Source organism: Alosa sapidissima, chromosome 19 (genome assembly GCF_018492685.1).
Source record: "Alosa sapidissima isolate fAloSap1 chromosome 19, fAloSap1.pri, whole genome shotgun sequence".
NCBI classification, from domain to species: Eukaryota; Metazoa; Chordata; class Actinopteri; order Clupeiformes; family Clupeidae; genus Alosa; species Alosa sapidissima.
This window is the reverse complement of record NC_055975.1, coordinates 11,526,600-11,551,873: the sequence shown is the minus strand read 5'-3', so window position 1 is coordinate 11,551,873 and position 25,274 is coordinate 11,526,600. Positions and strand designations below refer to the sequence as shown.

At 44.0% G+C, this 25,274-nt stretch overlaps 1 protein-coding gene across 7 annotated transcripts in view; it reads left to right on the top strand.

Moving 5' to 3' along the window:
• The window catches only part of ralgapa2 (Ral GTPase activating protein catalytic subunit alpha 2), a 111,221-nt gene that overhangs the window by 32,297 nt on the left and 53,650 nt on the right, over positions 1-25,274 (top strand). For 2 of the 7 annotated variants that reach the window (XM_042071420.1, XM_042071425.1), the window contains exons 5-25: positions 1,549-1,592; positions 3,194-3,374; positions 4,614-4,729; positions 4,984-5,122; positions 6,043-6,245; positions 6,998-7,249; positions 7,804-7,977; positions 10,177-10,311; positions 10,717-10,865; positions 11,546-11,657; positions 13,490-13,727; positions 14,515-14,694; positions 17,172-17,312; positions 17,794-17,913; positions 18,177-18,277; positions 18,486-18,573; positions 18,963-19,136; positions 19,770-19,907; positions 22,011-22,204; positions 22,608-22,706; positions 23,354-23,509. In XM_042071420.1, coding sequence (XP_041927354.1) covers positions 1,549-1,592; positions 3,194-3,374; positions 4,614-4,729; positions 4,984-5,122; positions 6,043-6,245; positions 6,998-7,249; positions 7,804-7,977; positions 10,177-10,311; positions 10,717-10,865; positions 11,546-11,657; positions 13,490-13,727; positions 14,515-14,694; positions 17,172-17,312; positions 17,794-17,913; positions 18,177-18,277; positions 18,486-18,573; positions 18,963-19,136; positions 19,770-19,907; positions 22,011-22,204; positions 22,608-22,706; positions 23,354-23,509 — 3,134 coding nt within the window. Of the gene's footprint in view, positions 1-1,548; positions 1,593-3,193; positions 3,375-4,613; positions 4,730-4,983; positions 5,123-5,787; positions 5,904-6,042; positions 6,246-6,997; positions 7,250-7,803; positions 7,978-10,176; positions 10,312-10,716; positions 10,866-11,545; positions 11,658-13,489; positions 13,728-14,514; positions 14,695-17,171; positions 17,313-17,793; positions 17,914-18,176; positions 18,278-18,485; positions 18,574-18,962; positions 19,137-19,769; positions 19,908-22,010; positions 22,205-22,607; positions 22,707-23,353; positions 23,510-25,274 lie in introns of those variants that run through there. The other 5 variants (XM_042071421.1, XM_042071424.1, XM_042071423.1 and 2 more) reach the window with 5 other exon arrangements.

Below are 25,274 nucleotides of genomic sequence, written 5' to 3'. Positions count from 1 at the left end.
TTTCGGAGGGGTGGCAAACATTTGGTCAGATGTCCTCTGCAGGACGGTCTGGTTTAAAACTGTGAGGCCACTCCAACGCCGTGGGCTCCTCTCTCTGTGTATTGAGACTCGACCTGCGTTTTGTGTCCTCTTCGCCATAGTTTCCATAACTACCGCCACATGGAAAGACGCAAGGCCGCGAGAGATTACCCAGCTAACCGGACTTAAACGCTCGCCGTGCTCAGGAAATAATTAGTTGTTGGAAGAAAGCTGGGTGGGTGGGTGGGAGGGCGGTTTGGATGAGGGGGTTGTCAGGGAGGCTAAATGAGAAATGCTAATGGCGAGGGTTGTGGCGGCGGCTTCATTTGAAATGCTAATCACTAATTGAATTATGCGTCGCTCGGTTTCAGCCTTGCCAGCGGTGGGACCCTCGGAGGAAAGAGATAACCCCAATTAGAACCACACCCCCCCTTCCTTGTTCCCCTTCAGATGCGTCTCCTCCCCCTGACCAGCACACTGGAGGATGCCAATGGTCTTATCTCCTTACAGTGGTTTTCTCAGCAGCTCATGCTAGTTTGTGTTGCTTGCAAACACACATCCCACTGTTGTTGTTCACCCCAGAACTCTTACCCAAATGTACAACCACACTCATAATCGTCATGTACACAAGAACACATATAGCACCTTAAATGATATCAGAAATTGTGAAGAAATATGCCAGTGCTAGCTGAAAAAACCTTATCTTATTCAGGCAGGAGTTGGTTCAAAATAAAGAAGAAAAAGCCACAACCAAAGTGATGGATGCTGACCTCTGGCTGCGTGGGCTTAGCAGAAGTAGGCTGCCTTTTATTTGGGGTGCCGAGAGGCGCAGAAGTCAATAACACTCCTGCGGCACTCCTGCGGGGGCCAAGTAGTGCTTCAGGGCCTCCGCTGCAAGTGGTCGAGCGTGCACAGTCGCTGTCAAGGGCCCCCCCCCCCAACGTAACCCCTTCCCCCAGTTTCTGACCAAGGCTCTGTCTTCTTTTCTTGTATTCAGGGTGTTTTTTTCTCTCTTTTTTTCAGACTTAGATCTTTACAGACATAGATACAGATACAGACACATATACACGCACAGACACATATACACACACACAGAAATATACACATACACACACACACACACACACACACACAGGAACATACACACACAGACACATACACACACCCTGAGAGAACGAGAGCTAGGATTGAATAACTGCTCATGTCCGATTCAATCAGTCTCAGGAGGACATTCGGCCGTCAGATGCCCGGCCGCTCTGATTAACACGCGCGTGTGCCAGATAGACTTAACAGATCCGCAGAAGCCAAATTGATTTCTGTTTTTCATTAGGTGAGCGAGCGCTCCCTTACAGCACGGTGCTTTTCTTCTACAAAGTCAATACCCGTCGACTGAACAAACAGGCACAGGTCAGCATCTGTGGACATGCATGATGCAACGGGTTGTTGAGCGGTCAGTTGGGCGGTCATGTGTCTGCTTATCTCTGTGTCCTGCCTCACGCCCCTCCCCCATCTTTCTCTCTCTCATCACAGGTTCTATTCTCAAGAAACTTTTGCACACTGGAAACTCTTTTAAGGTAAATATGTCCATCTAACACACAGATAAAAATCACAGCACCTTCTGTCGTGACTCCATAGTGGGATCGCCATGGCACCTCTGTCAGTGGTGACTGGAGTGTGAGCAAACCTGTGTTTAGGTCATTTTGGTGTTTTATTTCTGTAGCATTATGTGGTGAATCTGTACATTGTAACCACAGTGGGTTATGGTATAGTTTAGTCAGATAAATACTGGCCAGTCATATAGTCGTATGCAGGGTAGGAATTTCACGGCGGCCACGACGGCCATGGCCGTCGTAGCCCCTTGCGTTGGCCGTGATGCCCCTTTGAAAATCAGAGGTTTACAGGCCACGGTGGCCTTGGTGCCCCCTTCTTTCAATATTTTGCATTCACAGCGCAAATTCATTTAGTCTTTTACGCAGTGGAGAAAGTGACAGCGCAAGAAAGAAAGTGCGTCCAAATTCATCCATTCTTCTCAGTTGAACTACTCGCGAAGTAGCATACTCATCATCACACAGACATTACAAGTATCACATGAAAGAGCTTTTTCTCAGCTTTTAAACAATGTTAGCCGATAATTGCTGTGTTGAACGGTTCGCGAGAAAAGTAAATAATATAATTCAATTTAATCATACATTCTACTGAAGGTTTTGCGTCCATGATCTCCCTACCCATTCATCTCGGTGGAATACTTCACAAACCCTTCTTTTAACACATGACAAACCATATATCAGAATAAACAGCAGACCTTACCGAACACAAAGGTGTAAAGCAGTCCCCTGTACAGTTACCCGTTCCAGAGTAATCCAGTTTTGAATTTGCAGTAAATTTCGACATGCATGGATGTCTCCAAATTTGGGCTTTAAGTTTTACAATGTGTTTAAATTGTTCCACATGATTTCATAACGGGCCAAATACAAAGTAGATGTTACAAATATCGCCTAGATATTGGTAAATCAGAGGACAGCTCACTAAGAGTTTGTGAAAGTAGCCTTAATGATCACAAAATGCTAAGTATGCATCTATTTGAGTTTCTTAAAGCTGAGCTGTGCTTAAATTGTTCAATACATGATTTCATAGCAGGCCAAATATAAAATAAAGTTATATATAGCCTAGATATCTGTAATTATTAGATGATCAGATGATTTACAGTTCTATGTAATATGTCATGTTTCATGTTTTTGTAATGTTTCATACAGTGATGCAGGTCTACTGCAGTGAATAGGCTAAATACAACTTTGATCATTGTATATGCTACTACTGTATAGTTAACTTTGGCCTTGGTGCCCTGACATGTGGCCTTTGTGCCCCCCACCAAATATGCCCAACTGAAGGCCAAGTGGCCTTGCCCCCAGAATGGTGAAATTCCAAGCCTGGTCGTATAGGTACTGATGTACGTGCAGGTCACCCTTTTGCTCCTGATCTGTGTTTTGCTCTCCATGAAATCAATGTTGTGCCATTTGCATTTGTATTACATGGATACGCATCTGATTATGGATTTATGTGTGTGTGTGTGTGTTTGTTTGTTTTGTTTGTTTGTTTGTTTGTTTGTGTGTGTGTGTGTGTGTGTGTGTGTGTGTGTGTGCGTGCGTGCGTGCGCGCACTCTCTGCACCTCTGCAGATTCGCTGTGAGGGGATCCGTCTCTTCCTGCTGTGGCTGCAGGCGCTGCAGACTAACTGTGCCGAAGAGCAGCTCCTCATCTTCGCCTGTCTGGTGCCGGGCTTCCCCGCTGTCTCCTCTTCACGAGGCCCCTGTACACTGGACACCATCATCTACAACCCCTTCTCCAACCCTTCTGATGGTACAGACACACAGACACACAAACATGCACACATACACATGTACATCCCATGTACAACCCATGCACAATCTCACACATGTTAATGCTCTCATATGCTCACACACTGCGGCGGACAAATGAACACAAGATTGTTTTGGACTAACCCATGGCACAGCTAGTCACATTGATGTGAAGTGCAGTCATCGGTTGGGTTTAACGCAAGGACAGGCGATAGACTGCAGCATACTCGGCACATTATTTTGGCTACACTTTGCTTTTCGCTCAAAAGCAGCCAATCACGTGACCTCCTTCACCTTATCCATCTAAAGGCTTCTGTGGAAAACCTCTCGAGTCAGAAGAGTGACAAGCCCCAGAAAAGATGTAACTGCATGTTGGGCTACTCTTCTGTTTCTACTGAAGGGTGCCTCATGGGGACAAAATTAGTAGGGATACTTATTTACTCATTTGCATTTTCTCAGCAGCGGAAGCGGACGTGTGCACCAGCCCACCCTCTGCTCCCCCCTTATTACTGTTGACAACATGTGCTTAATTCAGGCCTCTGATGCTAGTGTTTAAAGCCTCTCCATTCACTCTGCTGACACCCAGCCCCACTGCTTTATCATTTGCAATGTCACCTAATAATATTGTAGTCTCTTCCTCCGAACACCTCCAGTCAATTATTCAGGCTTTGTATTAAGAAACGCTACCTCTGAGAAAAGGGATTGTTACGGCCCCTCGGCGATCTTGAGAGAGAGAGAGAGAGAGAGAGAGAGAGAGAGAGAGAGAGAGAGAGAGAGAGAGAGAGAGAGAGAGAGAGAGAGAGAGAGAGACACACATTGCCATTTTCAGACTGCAAATGTGGCATTCATTAATAAAGTGCCTGAGTGGCGGAAAAAGATGCTTTTCATTCATACAATGGGGAGGCTCCAAGGACGATACGCGCATCTTGTCAAGAGTGTGGAGCCGTCTAGACAAAGCTCATACCAGCAATGGAGGCCGACGTAGCGGAGCGCCGAGTGGAGCCTCTAAACCTTTCATGCCCACATTGAAAAGCCATTTTAGCACAGACTTTGGATGTACCACTCTCAATTCCACTCAATGGCCATTTCTCTGTGTAACCCATCACCAGACAATGCCAGGCTAATTAAAAGGACTGTTTCTTTTTTGGGACCAAAAGTAGTAGTGCTGATGCCGTACGGATGTTTTTCCAGAGTCTTCACGTTCCCTCAGTGTTGTTGTGTGTGACCTTGTGTGTTGCAGCCAAGGTCGTGCCTGAAGAGATCACACCACTGGTGCCCGCCACTCCTGGGGAGAAAGTAGCTGATGATCATACATGCTATGTCCTCCAAATAGTCCTCAAGTTTATGGTTGTCCAGGTGGGCTTCTCTCTCTCTTCTCAGAATTTCATTCCACTCATTAGATTAATAATGACCTAAATAGTTTTTAATAATTAAATAAACAAACTAGTTCCAAAATGACCAGCTTGATGATTTAATGATTATGGATTATATGCGTATATATGATTATTCAACAATTTTCATGGTTATCCTTTATATGTAGAATAAGCAGTGATTCAATCTTCTGAGTAATAACATCTAGCTTTGTGTGTGCTCATTTGTGTGCTTCCTAGGCGTCTAGTTTGGAGTGGAAGAACCGAGATAACCAGGATTCGGGTTTCCGGTTTCTCTTCTCCCTCTTCAAGAAGTACTACCTGCCTCACCTCTTCCCCTCTTTCACCAAGCTCACCAACCTCTACAAGCCTTTACTAGGTGTGTGTGTGTGTGTCTGTGTGTGTCTGTGTGTCTCTGTCTGCTGTTTGTGAATGTGTCCCTCTCTTGACAGTACTGAAAGTTTGGTAATGTTGAACTGAAAATGAATTGTTTCACTGGGTGGAGAGGATTCTCTGCCTCTCCTCTTTTCAGTTGCTCGAGAGGCGTTGTGTTTAATGCCCCTTCATACGGCAGATCAGTTGAGGATCATGCTGCTGCCTTCAAAAGACTGAACTTCCGCTGGAATGCTCTCATCTTCTAGACTAGCAGTTTCAGAAATGATAGTCACTCGCCGTTGATTAAATTTGTACTCTCTCGTGTCCATCTATTCACTAATCATTCCTATTCGCTCGGCTGCACTGGAAATGTTCCTTTGTGGAAGACAATTGGAGCTTTAGAAGTCACCAGATGGAGAGAAAGGGGGACATGGGAGCTGCTAGCTAAGTTTTGTGCGCGCACACACACACACGCACACGCACACACGCACGCACGCACACACACACACACACACACACACACACACACACACACACACAGCAGCCCTCTACACTGTTAGTCCTCTGTACTGTCAAGAGCTATTACTCTGTTTCAATGCAGGATTCTCGTGGTGGCTGAATGACAATCCTGGCAGCTCCTGCAAAGTTAATTGGCAATTAAAGGCTAGCACTTGAAAAGGTGCTTTGTGAAGAATGAGATTCCTTTGATATCTCCCAGTGGACCGTCAGGTGGAAATACCAAAGTGTTGTCAGTGACATAATTGACAAAATGAGAAATATCCAAGGCAGGTCAATATCCCCTGGAAACAGACACAATTGAGGAGGAGTAAAGTTTGCTGTTTTCTATATATATTCCTTTCTTAACTAACTTGTGCACTCTCTTTTCGTCTATTTGATTCCCTCTCTGTCCATGCTCATCTGAAGACCTGCCACACCACCGACCAAAGCCGCTGTACGTTCCGGTGACGCGGAACAATGAGAGCACGTTCTGCACGCGCGACCAGTACCTGGCCCCTCGTGTGGCCTTCATCACCTGGCTGGTCAACTTCTTCCTGGAGAAGAAGTACGTCAGCTCGGCCCCTCCCACCACCAAGAACGGGGGCGAGGTCCTCCCCAAGCTCATTCAGGTGAGTCCTCAACTGCCCTCTATGACATTTTTATTGTCCCCTCCAACACACTTCTACTGCCCCCTCTAACACACTTCTACTGCCCCCTCTAACAGACTTCTACTGCCCCTCCAAACACACTTCTACTGCCCCCTCTAACCCCTTACACATTTGTATAAGCCTTCTGACTATTTTGGTGCTTGGGAGGTTTGGGTGCAATTTGTTTTCCGCTTGTTATTCCATAAGAGTTTCAGTTAGGGACATTTGCTCTTACTCTGCTGTCTTTTCTTTTCTTCAAGTAATTTAGTTCTCATGTGAATTTAGTTAGATGGGCATTCTATTTACGGATTTAGCGTTGCATCCTCCTGTTAATCAGCTGTTTTTGTTTGAAGCTGTTTCCATGTTTGTAATGGGGCCCTCACCTTTTCATTTTGATTTAATCGATCTTCAAGTTCCAACTCAGGCCCTTGGGTGTAACATAAGATACAAGTAGACTGACAAAGGCACCACTGGCTTGTTAAATAGCCTTTTAAAACACACTTTTTGTATTGTTAAATATATTGATAGGTAGGCTTTTTTAAACCCAACTTTTGATATTGTTAAATATATTGTTAAGTAGGCTTTTCAAACCCACGTTTGATATTGTTAAATATATTGTTAAGTAGGCTTTTCAAACCCACTTTGATATTGTTAAATATATTGTTAAGTAGGCTTTTCAAACCCATGCAGCACTAACTGCGTTGTCTCCACATTCCCCTCGTGTCCGTCCCCAGACCGTTTCTGCGGGCAGTGTCGGTCAGGAGCGCGGCTCCATCTCGGAGACACTGGAGTCCAACGGGCCGATCAGCGTGGGCAGCGAGCCCGAGAAGAGCCACTCCAACAGCAGCACGCTGACGGAGCGACGGGCCAGCAGCTCCAGCCTGTGCAGCGTGGACGAGGAGCACCGCGGCGTCTACGACATGGTGCACTGCATCCTGCTGTCCACGCGCGACAACGTCAACTTCGTCAACGAGGTCTTCCACCAGGTAAAGCACATGCCCGGGGTGAGGTTTATGTATGGTAACAGTGGCATCCGACACAGGTGGGAGGGGTATAACTTTAAACATTGGGTGCCGGGCAGTGGTAGACTACCGGAATATGAACCCTGTCACCCTTCCCGTTTTAAGACATTTCTAGGATTGCTTATATTATTGTATGTGGTTGTGTTGATGAGTTGAGCGGAAGTAATGATGGTTCTGTGTTTTTGTATCATTTTTATGATGAGCAAACAATGCATAATAAAGTATAAAGAGCAGCATAATAAAGAGCAGCACATGCTAAACAAATGATCTGCTGCCATCTAGTGGCTAGTTAAGATATGCCCTTTTTCATCAGATTGCCACAACCTGAAAGGTGTACATAAGAAACAACACAATTTTTTTTTTTTTAATTCTATAGAATGTAAGAATATATCTAAACCATATGGCATTAATTGAATCTATCTATGGTTTTTGCCATTGTCATGTTTGTCACATTGTATATTGGTGTGTTGCCATGTGTTTCTATTGAGGATGTTACCCAGCATGTCTTGTGTTCCCAGGCCTTCCTGCTACCGTCATGTGAGGTCTCTGCCATCCGCAAGGTAATCAAGGTGTACAGGAAATGGATCCTGCAGGAGAAGCCGGCCTTCATGACGGAGCCAGACAAGACTGTCCAGGAGGACGAGACGGACATGAGCCCCATCATGACGGAGACGGAAATCACCCACACACAGGTGGAGTAGAGAGCAACGAGGGGGCTGAGCGCACACGCACACGTGCACGCACACTCGCTCACAACAGTAACACAACAGTCGACACACAAACACACACACACACACACAGAAATGTGCATGCTGTATAGTCAAATTAAAGTTCAGTATATATGTGCATGCTGTATGCTGTATATATATGTGTGTGTGTGTGTGTGTATATATGTGTATGTATATATATATATATATATATATATATATATATATATATATATATTTTATATGTACGGTATATATATATATATATATATATATATATATATATATATATATATATATATATATATATACACACCGCCATTCAGAAGTTTGGGGTCACTTTCCATTCCACTCCATTATAGACAGAATACCATCTGAGATCAGTTGCATTGGTTTTTTTTTAAATCAGGGCAGCAGTTTACAGATTGCATTATGTGCTTTTTCTCAGTTAGCCTTTTAAAATTATATCAGATTAGTAAGCAGAATGTGCCTTTGGAACATTGGATGAATGGTTGCTGATAATGGGCATCTGTATACTTACCGGTATGTAGATATTGCATTAAAGATCAGCCATTTCTTTCTACAACAGTCATTTACAACATTAATGATGAAAATAAGGACATTTCTTAGTGACTCCACACTTTTGAATGGTAGTTCAATATAAAAAAAAAAAAAAAAAAAATATATATATATATATATATATATATATATATTGATTATATATAGTTAAAGAAGCACTATGCAGGTCTGGTTATTCCTTCGCTGTTTCTGGGTTTTTGCTGGATTTGGGCTCACATTTTTCACTACACAGCTCCCCCTGCAGCTTCGGTAGCAAGTGACTGCTACGCTAAACCCCCACTAACTAGCAAGCTAGCCATCAAGAAACCAAGCTAAACACATACAGGGCTCACAATAAAACGGTCGAGCAAACACATTGTTCAAGATACTATCAAACCACTTTACAAAGACAAAGTTCACCCAAGGGTAGGCTACTTACAATTTCAACAGCAACAAATCCAAGTTGGCGTCCATTTTGCAGTCTTCGAAACTACAATCTGACTACATTTTCGAGGCGCGATTGGATACTTCTGCTGAGTCACATCCGGGTTTACCCGGACCAGGTCCAGAAAGTTGCATATTCTGTTTTTCCGCGGAGAAGCGGTAGGGGGAGACAAAGCACCCACCAAACGACCCAGAAAGTGTTGTAGAACCATCAGAACAACTCTCAACCTGCATAATTAAGGTCATTTTTGCTAAAATTGCTGCATAGTGCTTCTTTAAGAACAAAATTATTCATACCCCTGGCAAATATTGATTTAATGTTGATTTTCTCTTGACAAATATGTTTGGAATGATTGAAAATGACACTGCCACATGGCTAAAGGTTGTAAGACAATGTGGTAGAAACATGGAATTAAAAAAGAAGTGTTTTCATCTTTTTTTGAAAGGCAGGAACGATTCTATGCCATCATTCTGGCCTGCTCACTTTTTTAACGGATTGAGGTGTGGACTCTAGTTGGGCCACTCTAAAATGTTGATATTGTTCAGTCGTGGTAGGTTTGAAGAATTAACTTGAATGCAACAGTTTTGAACAAATTAGCGCAGCGTGGTTATGATGCTAACCAGATTTAAGCACAATATAGTACAACCTGGAAAATCATTGTGTGGTGGTCAATGTTGATATTGTGGTGGGCCGCCAAGTCAATGTATGGGAAACACTGTTGTTCTCTGTTAACCACTTCTTGCCTTGTTTGGCTGTATGTTTTGCAATAAAGATGTTTCCATTGATTATTTAAAAGGGATATGAATAATTTTGGCCATGCCATTTTTCATAAAAATGCTAAAAAAGATGAAAACACTTCTTTTTTTGATTCCATATATATATATATATATACATGCACACATCCACACACATATACTAACAAACACTAACACACCCCAGAGATCTGTCACAGAGGCAGTAAGAATAGAAGTCTGTCATGAGATGTAAAATGTTATGCAGTTTCAAATAAATGCAGTTTCCGTCAGATGAAAACAACCAAGCAGAGAAGCCAGTTGTCAGTAGCCCCGTGTAGTCTCTCTCTGGCTCACACACACACACACACACACACACACACACACACGCACACAGCACAGGTAGTGTGTGATTGTTAGGCAGGCGCTGACTGCGGGCTCTCTCGCCAGATTTTGGAAAGCCATGGACACAAGCGCTCGTCCAGCTGGGGCCGCTCCTACTCCTTCAGCAGCGCCATCAACCGCGGCTCCCTGACCGAGGAGCTCAACCACAACATCAAGGCTGGCATCCAGCCCACGTTACAGGTACACTCACCCAGTCACACACAGCACCGCACAGCACATAGGACACAGGACACAGTGCCTTCACACATGGACACAGCACTCACACCTTCTCACATGCACTAACAACCGCCTGCTTGCTTCTCACTAACCTGCAGTGTGCTTCTTCTTGACTGTGGTGCTGGTGTTATGATATTGTGCCAAATATTTGACCATACTTTGAGTTTTGCGGTTATGTGCTTTGACTGAATTTATGTACTAGTGCATGTACTGTATTTGTATATGAAATGGTCTGCCATCTGTGCTTACTATCATACAGATGGCATATCCTCACCCGAACAGTCTAGTAGACATGGAAGACGTGTCTTATTTATTTATGTGTGTGTGTGTGTGTGTGTGTGTATGCGTGTGTGTTTGTCCGCCCCACAGGTGTTTCTGACTAACTCGGCGAATGTGTTTCTGCTGGAGCCGTGCCACGACGTGCCCAAACTGCTGGACAACCAGGTGGAGGTGTGCCGAGCCGTGCTCAGCATCTACCGCCACATGATCATGGAGCTGAGCATGAACAAGGAGACGTGGTGAGCACACACACACACACACACACGCACACACGCACACGCATACAGACTCAATTGGTTTTCCCCATGACGCAGTAGTCAGTTTGCCATTTCTTTTGTCCTTCCAAGTTGAAGGACAATTTTAAAACAAAACATGTCTCCCTGTGAAACCAGGATGATGGATAACTGTAAACACCTGATTAAACTAACAACATCCAATTAGAAAACAAGATGGCTATAAAGCAAGAGGTGCTGTAGGAAAGGGATTAATCAGACACCCTATTTGTAATGACCGTCAGCTCTGGTACTATCACTTATGGTTTTCTCATGCAATCACCTGGTTTTATTCAGGCAAGACTGGGCTACTGAAATAAGGAAGCTCAGAGAATTTATATCAGTTACATTCTACCAGAGAATTCATGGAGATATTCGCTCTCAAGCATCCTCATTCGCGCTCCCTCTCTCTCTCTCTCTCTCTCTCTCTCTCTCTCTCTCTTACTCTCTCTTTCTCTCTTTCTCTCTTTCTCTCACTCACTCACTCACTCACTCACTCACTCACTCACTCACTCACTCACTCACTCACTCACTCACACACACACACACACACACACACACACACACACACACATCAACACACATAAACCTTCAAGTGATGTGATATGGGCATTGCTGAAGTGCATGTTGGGAATTGCGGTCCACAGGGAGCAGATGTTGCAGGTGCTGCTGCGGATCACTGAAGCTGTGATGAAGAGGCCTCAGGAGGGGGAGAAGAAGGACGTCTTCGCTCAGAACCTCGCTGGCGTTCTCTTCAGGGTGAGGAACTGCAGTAGTGCTTAAAAGCAGTGGGTGGTAGTGCAGAGGCTAATGGTGCTTTCCGGTTGTCTCGTAAATCCACCGCCCGAGTTGGAAAGTGTAAATTACCCAGCTTTCTTGCGGCATTTTGGGCAGGCACGCCCACTTTACCTCGGAATACTTGAGGGTACCCCGAGGTGGACATACGACCTTACAACAAACATGGCTGCGCCCATAGTTGAGATGAGATGACATGTATTTTTTTTTTTGCATATGTACTGTGTTGGTCATGTTAATGGTGATGTACTCTTACACACTAGATTACATTGCTGCTTCAATCCGGTCACCAATTCATGCATTGCACGGTCTTGCTGTGCCTGCAATACAATGTAACAATTTGTTTTCCAGCCGTTTAGCTAGAGGCTACATGTAGCACAAAACAATAACAATGACTAGCCTCCTGCTAATGCCCCTCGTGGCTCGAGAGAAAGGCGTTCATGAAGCCACTCATTCATACATGTTGTACGGGTGGGTGTACAATGATTTACAAGACAACTGGAAAGCACCAGAAGCAACTTGGTTAGTATGCAGTAGTCACAGAAAAAAGTCATGAATTTGATTCCTGGCTCCCATCGTGCCCTTGAGCAAGACAAAGCCCATGTTGCTCCAGTGAGACTGATTCCTGCAATTCATATCTGTAAGTCACTTTGGATAAAAGTTAAAAGTACAGTAAAGTAAAACCTCAAACCATTAGTTGAACCTGTAATTGCCTGTACTATAGCTTTACAAGTTACAGTCCTTGAAAGATGGAACAGATGAAATTCTGTAGTCTACAGCTGTGGTTGTCAAAGTGTGGGGTTATAATTTCTGCATTTATGTATATAATGTACAGTAGCTATCTGTTAGGGTGGTCCTTATTTTTCAACTTTTGAATGAATAAAAAAAATAATTAGGTAAAGTTTTATCAATATTAATCAATATTTAGAGGTTGCTCAAGACCTTTGAAGTTTAACACATACTGTGCAGTGTGCATATTCAGGATTTTTTCGCGTATTATGTGATACATTGTGCTAGCATGTATAATTGTTTAATAATATATGCTTATGGCAGCAATGGACTTATTTGACCATGCAGTCAATGATAATGTGTATTAATTATTGGTGACCACATTGAAATGGGAATTCCATATTGTCCATTCAAATTTGCAATGCTGATTTGCTAATCTCATCTGCTGATTTAGGTATTTCCCAATAATATGCTGTTGTGAGCAATTCATAGCAACTCCTGTTTTAGTTGTGATATGTCTTTCAAAGCATCAATGTGAATGAAGCACAATAGACAATATACACTTGAGACAATGGCTGAAGCAACATGAAGCAAATCCGCTATATGGTTACTTGGATCAGAAGAGACTGAAATAACTGGAACAAAGTTACCCTCCAAGAAGCAGGTTTTATGTTTGTTGTAATATTACCATAAAACATTGAAAAAAGCATTGCATGAAAGTGCAACAGCGGTGATCAAAGAAGTCTTGGTATTCTAGGACTTAAATGGTACAATTTTTGCAAAAAATAGCAATTCCGGAAATATTCAAAGGCCTTGAGCTACCTCTAGATATTGTAGGAACAATTCAAAATTTTGCACAGTGTGTTTTTATTGATACACATTAAGTGGGTGACAGTTGAACATTTCCCAAAACATTTTTTTTTACCCCATATAAGGACCACCCTACTATCTGTATCTGTGTGTTTGTGGTGGAGTTGCATAAAAGCTCAAACTGTTAATTGCAATGCAATGGGGTGCTCTAATGTATGTGTGTGTCTGTCTGTCTGTCTGTCTGTCTGTCTCTGCAGACCATCATCGTGGCCTGGGTGCGGGCTAACCTGAGCGTGTTCATCTCGCGGGAGCTCTGGGACGAGCTGTTGCGTGTGCTGTCCTCGCTCAGCCACTGGGAGGAGCTGGTGAGCGAGTGGGCCAGCATCATGGACTCCTTGACCGTGGTGCTGGCCCGCTGCGTCTACGGCCTAGATCTCAACAACCTCCCCCTGGACAAGCTCTCTGAGCAAAAGGAGAAGAAACAGCGGGGCAGAGGTGAGTTTAAAGGACAGTGTGTGTGTGTGTGTGTGTGTGTGTTTTTAGCTGATGATGCATAAGGCAACTTTTGAGCAGTGTTCCTGAGTGTTGCTGTTCTGGCACTTTCCCATTGATATTGGGCAACATTTGTTTTCTTTAATCTTCAGTAGGCAAATTATTATGATCATCCAGTCAGAATATAAAGAACCAGTTATGTGGTTGCTAAGCAACATTGCTCAAAAAGTTGCCCCGCGTGTCATCAACTTTGTTTAGTGGTCATATGGAAATGCACTATGCAGATAGCCTGGGATTTGGTCTGCAGGTCCGTCTGGCCAAGAGGCCATTGAAGCCCATTTCCAACGTTCCTAAAACACGGGCACGCAAACACAATCGCTAATCCGGCATGGACGTGTATTTTTTTGGAATTGAGTAAACAACAGCGTTTAAAACCGTTGTTTACAAGATTGCTACACTTCTGAAATGATTTGGTAAGAGTGTAATGCACCAATTTAAGTTTAATTTCACTGCTAGTTATGCCCTTGCTAGAAGTCGTAAGTCAATGAACCTTTTTCAGACCCACTCCCAATTGTCAACGAGGCTACTATGCAGACAGGCAACAATTACATTTCATTGAATTATGAAAACACTGAGCTGCATATGTGTAGTTTATTTCCACACGTGGACATGTTTGCTCGTGTCTGTTTGCTCTAACCCCCCTTCCCTACCCCTCCTTGGTGATCTTGAAAGGAGCTATATCAAACTAGATTATTCTCCTTATTAATATTATTATTTGTATTATTATTAGGGGTGATGCAGGATGCCCAGAAGGCTGCGGTGGCGGCGGTGGCCCGCTCCTTCTCCCTGAGCTGGAGGAACCAGGGGGATCAGCCCGCCGCCCAGGAGCCCATGAGGTTCCGCAGCGCCACCACCACCGGAGCACCTGGCGTGGAGAAGGCCCGCAACAACGTCCGTCAGAAGGCCTCGGGTTAGCACACACACACACACACACTTACACATGTACACACTCAGATGCAACAACGTCCGTCAGAAGGCCTCGGGTTAGCACACACACATACACACACGTACACATGTACACACTCAGATGCAACAACGTCTGTCAGAAGGTCTCGGGTTAGCACGCGCACACACACACACACACACACACACACACACATAGATGCAACAACGTCCATCAGAAGACCTCGGGTTAGCACACACACACAAATGCAATCAGATGCAATCAGACCAGCAGACACAGTAGATAGAAAACCACAGGCTTCTTAGCACACACACTGACTGGAAAATCCACTCTCTCTCGTTATCCACACCACTGTTTCTCACATTCACACATGCACACCTTAGTCACACATGTGCATGCACCTGGAACCTGTGCAGAGAAACTCGGAACAGGAATGCAAAAGGGGGCGAGCAGGTATCTGCCTGCCTGCTAGAGGCCCCCCTGATGGGAGCCAGGCTGGAGACGGAGCCCATTCGGCCACAGTGGGACTCCACCACCTCCTGCTAGGTTGGAGGAGAAGCCGATTGAAGGGCTTATGAGGCATGACTGCTGTCAGTAGATGTGTAAATGTTCACAAGCGTTGGCACAATCATATACATGCACATACACATACACACACACACACACACACACACACACACACCTTCGCTCAGAACCTCGTCAGAGTCCTCTTCAAAGTGACACAAACACACACACACACACACACACACACACACACACACACACCTTCGCTCAGGACCTCATCAGAGTCCTTTTCAGAGTGACACACACACACTCACACACTCACACACACACACACACACACAGACACACCTTCGCTCAGAACCCCGTCAGAGTCCTCTTCAAAGTGACACAAACACACACACACACACACACACATACACACACACACACACCTTCGCTCAGAACCTCGTCAGAGTCCTCTTCAGAGTGACACACACACAAACACAAACACGCTCTCATGTACACTGAAGAAAAGCTTTCCACTTGCTTCGCCTGTGTATGCCTCCGCCTCCACCCACACACACACAAAACGATTGCATCTCTTCACGGTGAAGAGCTCCTTGAGTTTGGAGCAGATGCAGTTGAGACTGAAGGGGGATACTCACAAGCTGCCCACACACACACACACACACACACTGTCTCGCTCATGCACACACACACACACACACACACACACTGTCTCTCTCATACACACACACACACACACACACACACACACTGTCTCTCTCTCTCTCATGCACACATACACATAAACACACGTTTATGTCTCCTGTCTCCTCCCCACACACACACATAAACACACACGCACACACACACAAACAAACACACACATAAAAAGCACACACATAGACACACACACACACAGTCTCATGCACACTCACACACACAAATACGTTTATATTTCCTGGCTCCCCCTGCCCTCACACACATACACACGTGCGGGCGACACACCCACACACACACACGCACACGCACACACACGCAGGGGAAGGGAGTGAAAAGTAACATAAAACAGCACAGACTCAAAATTCCTTCCTTTCTTTCGGCTAATTGGATTTTCCCCCAACATTGATCTTCAAACGCCCCAGTCCTCGTCGAGAGCTCCGCCACATCAATAGCTGTTTTTGATAGTTTCATTAGAGGCTAATTATTGCTCATTAATATGCATAAATAGGTAAGCAGCGAGCGGCGATCGCCATCTCGAAAGCGAAGCAGCTAATTAATGTATATGAAGTGTTCAGACCGCGCACTAGCCTTCTCTTTCATGCCTTTGTTCAGAAGTGCTGGCGAGGCACAATACTGATATTACATTACTCCCTCATTACCGAGAATGAAAACTCCAAAATGCAGACCATACTTCATATTTTCTTTTTGAGGCTTGTTTGGGTATCAAAGGATGCTGTTATGGGAAAAGGAGAGAGAGAGAGAGAGAAAGAGGGAGGGAGGGAGAGAGAGAAAGGAAGGGAAGGAAAACATACATAACAAACTGGAGTGGTGCTTACTGCTTTCAAGAGAGCATTCTGTGGCTGTGATGATCTTTGTGCTGTGTTGAATTAGACTGTGTGGATAATGCCTTTTTATTGACCACTGAAAGGTATCCATTTTGTTTTTGAACACTTTTATTTCTACATGTTTACATTAGTCTATACAAACTATGAATGAGCAACTCTTCCACCTGTTAGGCTTGCCCTAAATTCTTGTCCTAGTGACATGTTCCTGCTCTGCTTTCCTTCCAGTGTCCTGCTGTGCTTCTGGTCTAATGGGCTTTGTGTGGGTGATTCAGTACTCATTTTTATGCTTACTTGCTGTTGACTTTTTCTTGTTCCTTCCTTCCCTCTTCTATGTCTCCCCTTTCTTTCTCTTTTCTTCCTCTTCTCTTCTCTTCTCTTCTCTTCTCTTCTCTTCTCTTCTCTCCTCTTCTCTGCCCTTGGCCTGGGAAGCCAAGCGAAGCCAGTCTATCAGCAACTGTGTCCACCTTTACGAGGCTTTGCCCACTACTAAAAGTGTTCCTATGCTCCTCCACACTGTCAGCTCTTTCTTGCCTGGTATCACTTCCAACTCTCTCTCTCACAGGCTCTCAGGTAAAGGCTCTATATCTTCTTCCTTTTTTCATTTCCCTCTCTCTCTCTCCCTCTCTCTCTTGCCTGTATTTTCATTTGTGCTGTGTTGTTTAGCAAGGAGGGGGTGGTAAGCTACTAATCCTTAGAATAAAGCAGTATCCAACAGACAGTGGGAAAGGAAATCACTGTTGTGTTTTCCAGACACAGTGCATGTAAAAAGTGGGTTCTCAGTGGAGTTTAGAAATTTAAAATGAAGTATCATTTTATGTTCAGTAGAATTGGAAATATTGATAATTCATAATACCCATGCCAATACTGTGTGTATGCTGAACTTGCTCTATCTTTTTGAGTACATATGTGTCTCCAATGGATGTATATCTGTTATAGTGTATCTTCTTAGAGTGTAACCATTAGAATCTGACCATTAGATTTACAGTAGATTACTGTAGATGGTCAGTGTGGCCATCGGTCATGACCGTGTGTGTGTGTGTGTGTGTGTTAGACCTTGAGGAGTGCCAGGTGGCGGAGAGTGGGGGGGAGGGCGAGGGGGAGCCGGAGAGCCCTCTCCTGCGTAGCAGCAGTACGTCGGACATCACGCAGCAGCTCACCGACTCCTTCCCAGGTACCAAGTCCATAAAGCATAGGCTTTACCTGACTTGACCTGTACTTGAACTTGCTCTGGATAGAAATGTTTGTTTAATAAGTATGCGAAGCAAATATGGCCGACTTAATAAAAAAGAATCTTCTGGATATGGTCAAACTGTGTATAAAGTACTTTTAAGCAGAGTATTCTGTGAGCGTGTGTGTGTGCGTTAGTGTATGTGTCTGTGTTTGTTTGTGTGTATGTGTGTGTAAGTGTGAAGTGTAACGTGTATGTTTTTACAGGTCAGCGGAGAGAGGACTCCCCTAACATGGGTAGCGCTGACGGCAGGACCTCCGTGTCGGAGAGTGGCTCCACGGGCAGGAGGGACAGCGGCCCTCCCGCCGTGAGTGGCCCATTGGCATGCCTCCATCGCACCATTTCAACCAGACAAGCCCTTTCTCTCCTCTTTTATTCCGTAGTGATCATTAACGGGCCCTCTTTATTTCCTGTCTTTTATGTGTGGGGTCATAGTGCTTTTACTACATTGTCTAGTCCCAGTCTGGAAGTGGGGAAGGAAGGTGGGCTCTCATTCTGTGTCCTTTATTTCATAGATTCTGATTCGTCGGAGCAGCAGTCCATCTGATCAAGAGCACTCAGAAACGCAGCCTTCCTATATGAGGACTAAACTCCGGGAAAAAAGTATGACTTGCTCAGTGCTCATACTAGCCAGTTACTAGCCAGTTACATACTAGCCAGTTAGCAGGAAAAAAAATATATATTGCCCAATATCAATGGTAACGTGCAGGAACATTGTCCAACAACATTGCTCAAAAAGTTGCCTTGTGCATCAGCAGCTTATATGAAGTGCTCATCAAACCCTCAATGGTGCGGGGATTTGCATTGAGAACGCTGTTTATCACATTTATTATTAATGCATTGCATATGTATCAGTAATAGCATAATTTGCATTATTTGAATACATTTCTTGGAATACCACTTCATTCGTGGAATGTTTTGTTTGTTTGTTTGGTTGCTTACCATTATCATGACCATTTTCTGACCATCGTGATTTCCTCTGTGATGCTAAGGCGAGAGCATGAGCAGCGAGACGTCCAACGGCTATCTCAACGATGCCGACGCCAGCCTGCTGGCCTGGCAGGCCTTCGAGGAGGAGCCGCCGGACTCTCCTCCGCCCAACGACCTGAACTCAGACACAGACCACCAGCGCAGCCTCCTTCTCAGCCACACGGAGGCGCTAGCAGGTAAAGCAGAGCCTTGGCGAGCTGGAGGGGAGATGCACTAGAGGCATGCACACCTCTGCTCCTGCTATCATTGTTCAAATGTTGGCCAGTCCTGTGCGTTAATTGGTCTAGTTCATGTCAAACCAACATGCAAGAACAGTCCCAACCTCTGATAATTGACTTGCATATCTGTCTTGTTTTCTTCCTCAAAGTTGTGCCTGTGCGTGTTTTGTGAGTGTTTCAACATGAATCAAATGTGATCCATCACTTGTAATCACAAGCACTGTCTGTTGTGGCATAAAATATGTATTGTGATCGTTAATTCACATCAGACCTGGGGCACCCGTTTGTCTTTTGAAGTAATTGAAGAGTGCAGCAAGCAGTTCTCCTGCCAAACATATTTGAAATAGTTTAAGCATGTGCATGCTCAGATAGATTTTCAAATACATGTGCCATCCCAAGCACATGGATCAGCGCTGTGTCTGCTAGTCCTCTACCAAGTACTTCCTAAAGACAAGGAATGGATTCCAGGTCAGATTGAGACATTCTCTAAATGTTGTGATTGTGAGCCTACAGTGTACCCTTGACTGTGTCTGTGTCGTTCCACTGTCTCCTCATATCACCCCTCCCCACTCCTCGTCCATCCGTGTTTAGGTTCCGAGTGCCCCCCTCCCCCCCATTCCCCACGTCCCCCCGCCTCACCGGCTTTGCTGGTGCCCACCGGTTACCGTGATGGCACTCAGCTGCTGGAAGACGCCATGCAAACCGTCCTGCACATGCCAGAGGACCTGGGTACTTCCTGTCTCTGCTCATAGGCCATGGCTCTGCCCCGCTCACACCCTCACTCTTGCTCTACTCCTCCACCCTCCTGCCTCCCTCTTTCCTCTCCTCCCCTGCTCTCTCTTTCTCTCTCTCTCTCTCTTCTTTCCTTTGCTGGGTTAAACACCTATTCCCTGCACTTCCTGTATACGGCTGCAGATCTAACCAGTCCTTTCATTGCCTTTACTAATACTGCATAATTAATTGTCATGACTTTCAATTTCCTAACTAATCACATTTTCCTTTTAAAATCACTTTATTTGTTAGTTGAATCGATTCAGTTATGTTATGGTTACATGCACAGAATATAAAACATTCAGTTATAGGTTTTAGTGTTTAGATCTCTTGCAAGGTCAGTTTTGAACACCAGGGTTCAGATTAGTCTTGGCCAGAGTCAAATGTCTGCCTGTCCATTCCTGTGACTCACGAAGCTTTTCTTTATTAATCAGCATGCGGTATTTATAGACTAGTGGTTTGATTGCATGGCACCCTATCTTTCTAGTCTCATCATTTTCAAAACAACAATTTCAATATAGCTGTAAAGTGTAAATCAAGATGTTGTAATATGTTATTAATAAAGTTTACAGTGAGACAAGGCACTAATAAATTTAGCCCTTAATTGTTTTAAGGCTTTTGGGGTTTTATTTCTTTTTATTAATAATAGGGATGTGACAAAATAATGATATGGCAATATATCATATAACTTCCTGTTTGCGATGTGTTATCGATCGCGCCTAATATCGATATTATTACTAAAACATTGAATTATACAATTTAGATTCTAAACTTACTCATCTGACAATTTGACTTACCAGAGTCACTACTTCATATATCCTCAGGGTGGCGCTTATTGAATGAATGAGGGTAATCCTATACACACTGTCAAATTATGCTTATATCTTTAAGAGGCACTAAGCTAAATCTCTTTGCACTTTTTCCACTGTTTCAATTCAGTTGTGAAATGCAGTGAAGAGATACAGAATTCCAGCTTTTTGCCTTTTTCTTCATCTGTATACAGATAGTGTGATGTCTCGTAGATTAGTCTTTTGCCAGTGTATTGATTACTGCAGAATTGCTGCATTGTGATATTGTTATGGCGGGGTATTTTGACAGTATTGATTTGTGAGTTACTCTGTGATTCCCAGCCCTAGACATTAAGCAAATGAATTGTGTGAATTGTACACATCCATCACAGGAAATAATCTAATGTTCTGAGTTATCTAAATCTCTGCAAAATCAGTCCAGTCCATTTTCTCTTCTGATGCCATTTCCTCTATGTCGGCCACTCTAGTTTTGCAGACATTTGTCCGATTGTTCATATGGCCCCCTCTCCCCTTCTCCTCCTGCCTGTCCTTCCCTCAGCTTAACCAGACACTCTCCCGAGTTTCCCCTCCATCCTGCTGCAGCCCCCCGTGCTTGGCTTCTCTTCTTCTGGGTGTTTTTCCACCTGCATCCCACCGGTGTGCTGTGCTCACTGTTAACCCCACAGGACAAGTGTTCTTGCATGTGTTTGTGTGTCCGACCTCACAGCACTGACTGCCACCCTCCTCCTGACTGTTGTTCTGTGTCCTGCTGCTGCTGCCAGTAGGGTGGAGAGCCTCGTCCTGTCTGCTGCTCATGGGACTGAAGCATGCAGCACTTGTGGCCTTCTCCGTCAGGCAGCACGAGCTGCCCAGTCTCCCTCTAGGCTTAGCTCTCACTCTCTTTCTTTCTTTCTCTCTTGTGCTCTCTTTCTCTCTTTCGTGCTCTCTCTCTACCTCTCTCTCTCTCTTTCTCTCACCCTCTCTTTCTTTCTCTCTATCTCTCTCTCTCTTTCTTTCTCTCACCCTCTCTTTCTTTCTCTCTATCTCTCTCTCTCTTTCTTTCTCTCACCCTCTCTCTTTCTTTCTCTCTCTTTGTCTCTTTCTCTCTTCTTGTGTCCTTCTCCAACCATCTCCATCTCTTCAAATCTTGTTTTATCTCTCTTTCTTTCTTTCTTTGGCTGTCTTTTCATCACTCTCTCTCTCTTGTCATGTTGTTTTTTGTCACGATCCCTCAGTCTCTTACACTGTGCTGTGTCGTCGTGTGCGTTTGCAGACAGCAGTGAGTTCTTGGCGGACGACGTCAGCATCATCGCGGGTGGCAGTCTGACGGGCTGGCATGCGGACTCTGCCTTCGTCCTCTGGAGGAGGATCCTGGGAATCCTCGGGGATGTCAATGCCATCCAGTGTCCCCGCATCCACGCTAAGGTGTTCAGCTACCTCTACGATCTTTGGCACAAGTTGGCAAAGGTACGTCTGCTGTTTCTTATGATGGAATCTGTGCGTCTGAATCTGAATCATATTCGAATCTGAATCATATTCATTTGGATGTATTTGTCACATACACAGTTATAATAGTGTACAAGTAGTAATGAAATTAAATTAAATAATAAAATAAGATAAATAAGTATAGATTTAAAAAAATATATGTATATATATTAAAAAGACCCAATGTAGGCTTTATAGCATTACATTAATACACAGGATTACTGTAGATGTTAAAATCCCATACTGATTGCAAATGACAACAGTTGGAACCACCACATTAAGTAAGTCCAGGGTTTTCATTAAAGTGGCAGGCATGTCTATGTTGAGGAGCAGAGCACCTGTTCATCATCCAGGTCCACTTTGTCCTTTTCTTCACATCCTACAGATTAGAGACAACCTGGGCATCAGCGTGGACAATCAGTCTTCTCTCCCTCAGCCTGTCTTCATCCCCCCTCTCCGCATGCTCGCCTCCTGGCTCTTTAAGGTAAGAGCGGCCCTTGCTTGGGCTCTGCTGAGTTATCAAAGCCCTTATAGACAAACCCCCCCCACTCAGCGGCCATCTTGGTAACGCACTTTGGGCAGTTATCGGGCAGCTATTTTCCTATTCACGTGATCACGGAGGCAGATGTAAGGGTTATTTACATTACAGGAAGGGGCAGGATATGTGTAGACAGCTGCCATATTGGCCAAATGAACTACAGGTAACCCCATGCATTTCTATGGAGGATTCTTTGAGTGTAATGATACATAAATAATTGCATTTGAATTTATGCTTGACATGATGATCATTAAAGTATGACTTCAGAATAATTAGCCTTAATTGACTTCTTTCTGGTAAGCTGTTTGGCCAGTCTGGTCTTCACTGGTGTACTAGCTTTGTAGCTCTGATGTGTTTCTGGCTTGCTTTCCAACTTTGTAGTTATAGTCAGATTTATATTCAGTCACTCACAATTATATCTAGACTACTTCTTTTGTCATTTCTTTGGAAACATGGGGATAGGAGCAGGCTTCTACAGTAAGCACAAGAAGGGAGAAAAGGCCACACTTTGCATAGGTTAATTTTACTGCCATAAAGTTACCTTATGGAAAGTTCTACTTTTGCTACCTCACTTTCACCTCCGTCCTGTTTAGGCCACCATGTTGCCATCGGAGTTCAAGGAGGGGAAACTGCAGGCCTACAGACTCATCTGTGAGTTGATGACCAAACACCAGGACGTGATGCCCAACAGAGAGTTCCTGGTGCACCTCTACGATGTCATGCACAAGGGCTTCAACAGCAATGACCAGGTGAGTCTCCGCACGTCTACCTTCACATTTGTTTAAGTTACTTCAGAGCAGTGGTTCTTAACTGCTTTGGCCTTCGGACCCTCAATTTCCTATGGTCATTAAGTCGCGACCCATATTTCAGCGTTCAAGCCAACTGATACGGTGAGCTATGTGGTAAGATGCACAAAGTGTCTGTACTTTTTGGAACATGCTGATGTTAGTCCTCAACTCTTGTGTCACCTTTCAAAGTACTCAACAGGTTTGTCTTTGACAGTTGGGTGTTTTTTTTCCATGTGGCGTTCCATATGCCAGCCATTTACTGTCCTCAACATAAGTGAATCCATACTTCGTTTTGCCATATTTACTGTTACAATTATATCAAATAAAGTCTAAAGTCTATCAAAATAAAGGTCTGACATTTATGGTAGCATTTTAAACAGCCATTCTTTGCAAGCTCCGAGACTCACTCAGAACGGTTCCACAACCCACATTTGGGTCCTGACCTACCAGTTAAAAAACACTGCTTTAGTGGACAGTCTCAGATATCAAGGCAGCTGTAACTGGAATAGTGATTGAGGTTGGCCTTTGACTCACATAGGGCACCTTTTACAAAGCCAACATATCAATTACACATTTCTCCTACGGTACTGAAATGTTTCATTGCCATCATCCACCCTCATGGATGCCTCATCTAGGAAATCTGCTTTCCTACTGTACACATGGACTGGATTTGACTTCACATTTATCTTTCTTTTTTTTTAACTGAAATTAATGCACATGACAATTTTCTGACCTATCCTTGCGCTGTCATTTCCTTAGAGCTTTTAAATCTAGGTGATGGTCTCTGATTTTACTTCATAACTTTTCACCACTAGATGGCACACTACTCACACAGTTTAGTTTTGAGATTGTTCATTGTTTGATGTGCACGATCAGCAGAGAGAGAATAGGTCTCTAAATCAGCACAGTGCATTGTTTACCTCCCATTCAGCTGTTGAACAGAAAGGATAATTTGACATTAATAGATTTTTCTGTTCATAGTTTTGTCTGTTGTCTGATGATTGGCATGGGAGGGAAGTGAGGTACATGTCAAGAAGTGACTACTATTTAACAAACAAAGTTATTACACTAAGAATATTAATGTTATTAATGTATAATATTATGTTAATTTTATCATATTAAAGGTGCTCTAAGCGATGCTTGGTAACATCACTTCTGTTGACATTTAAATAAAACAGAGAGCTAGCTCGCTACTTCCTCCTCCTCCCTCCCGTGCAATTGAAACTCTCCTAAACTAGCATCTCGTCTGTGATTTGCTGGAACAGTTTGTTTTGTTTTTATGGGCTAGGTTTGCCCAGGTTGTTTTTGTTGCCGTTATTGGTGCCTGGGCTGTCCACAGAGATCACATTTTTTTAAAGTGTATTCAGGACACAGGACACAGGCAGCTAGCGGATGGTGAGCCTAAAAGCCTAAAAAACGTGTGGCATCGCTTAGAGCAAGTATATTCATACTACAAATAGGTTAATGAGTACTCATTAAAGATTTTTATAAACAACAGATCAAAGGGACAAATATCCATTATCCGGTATATTGGCTTGCTGCAGATCTCCAACACATAGGGTAGTGAAATTCTAGATTTTTGATTATTTCTGTGCAATCACACACAAGGCCAATCACATTTTTGCATCCCCTACTGGAAGAGGCTGGAACTGACATTTTGGTCCCATCTATTCATTGGCTCCAACTACTAACTCGAATGACAAAATAATCAGTCTGGGTCCATATC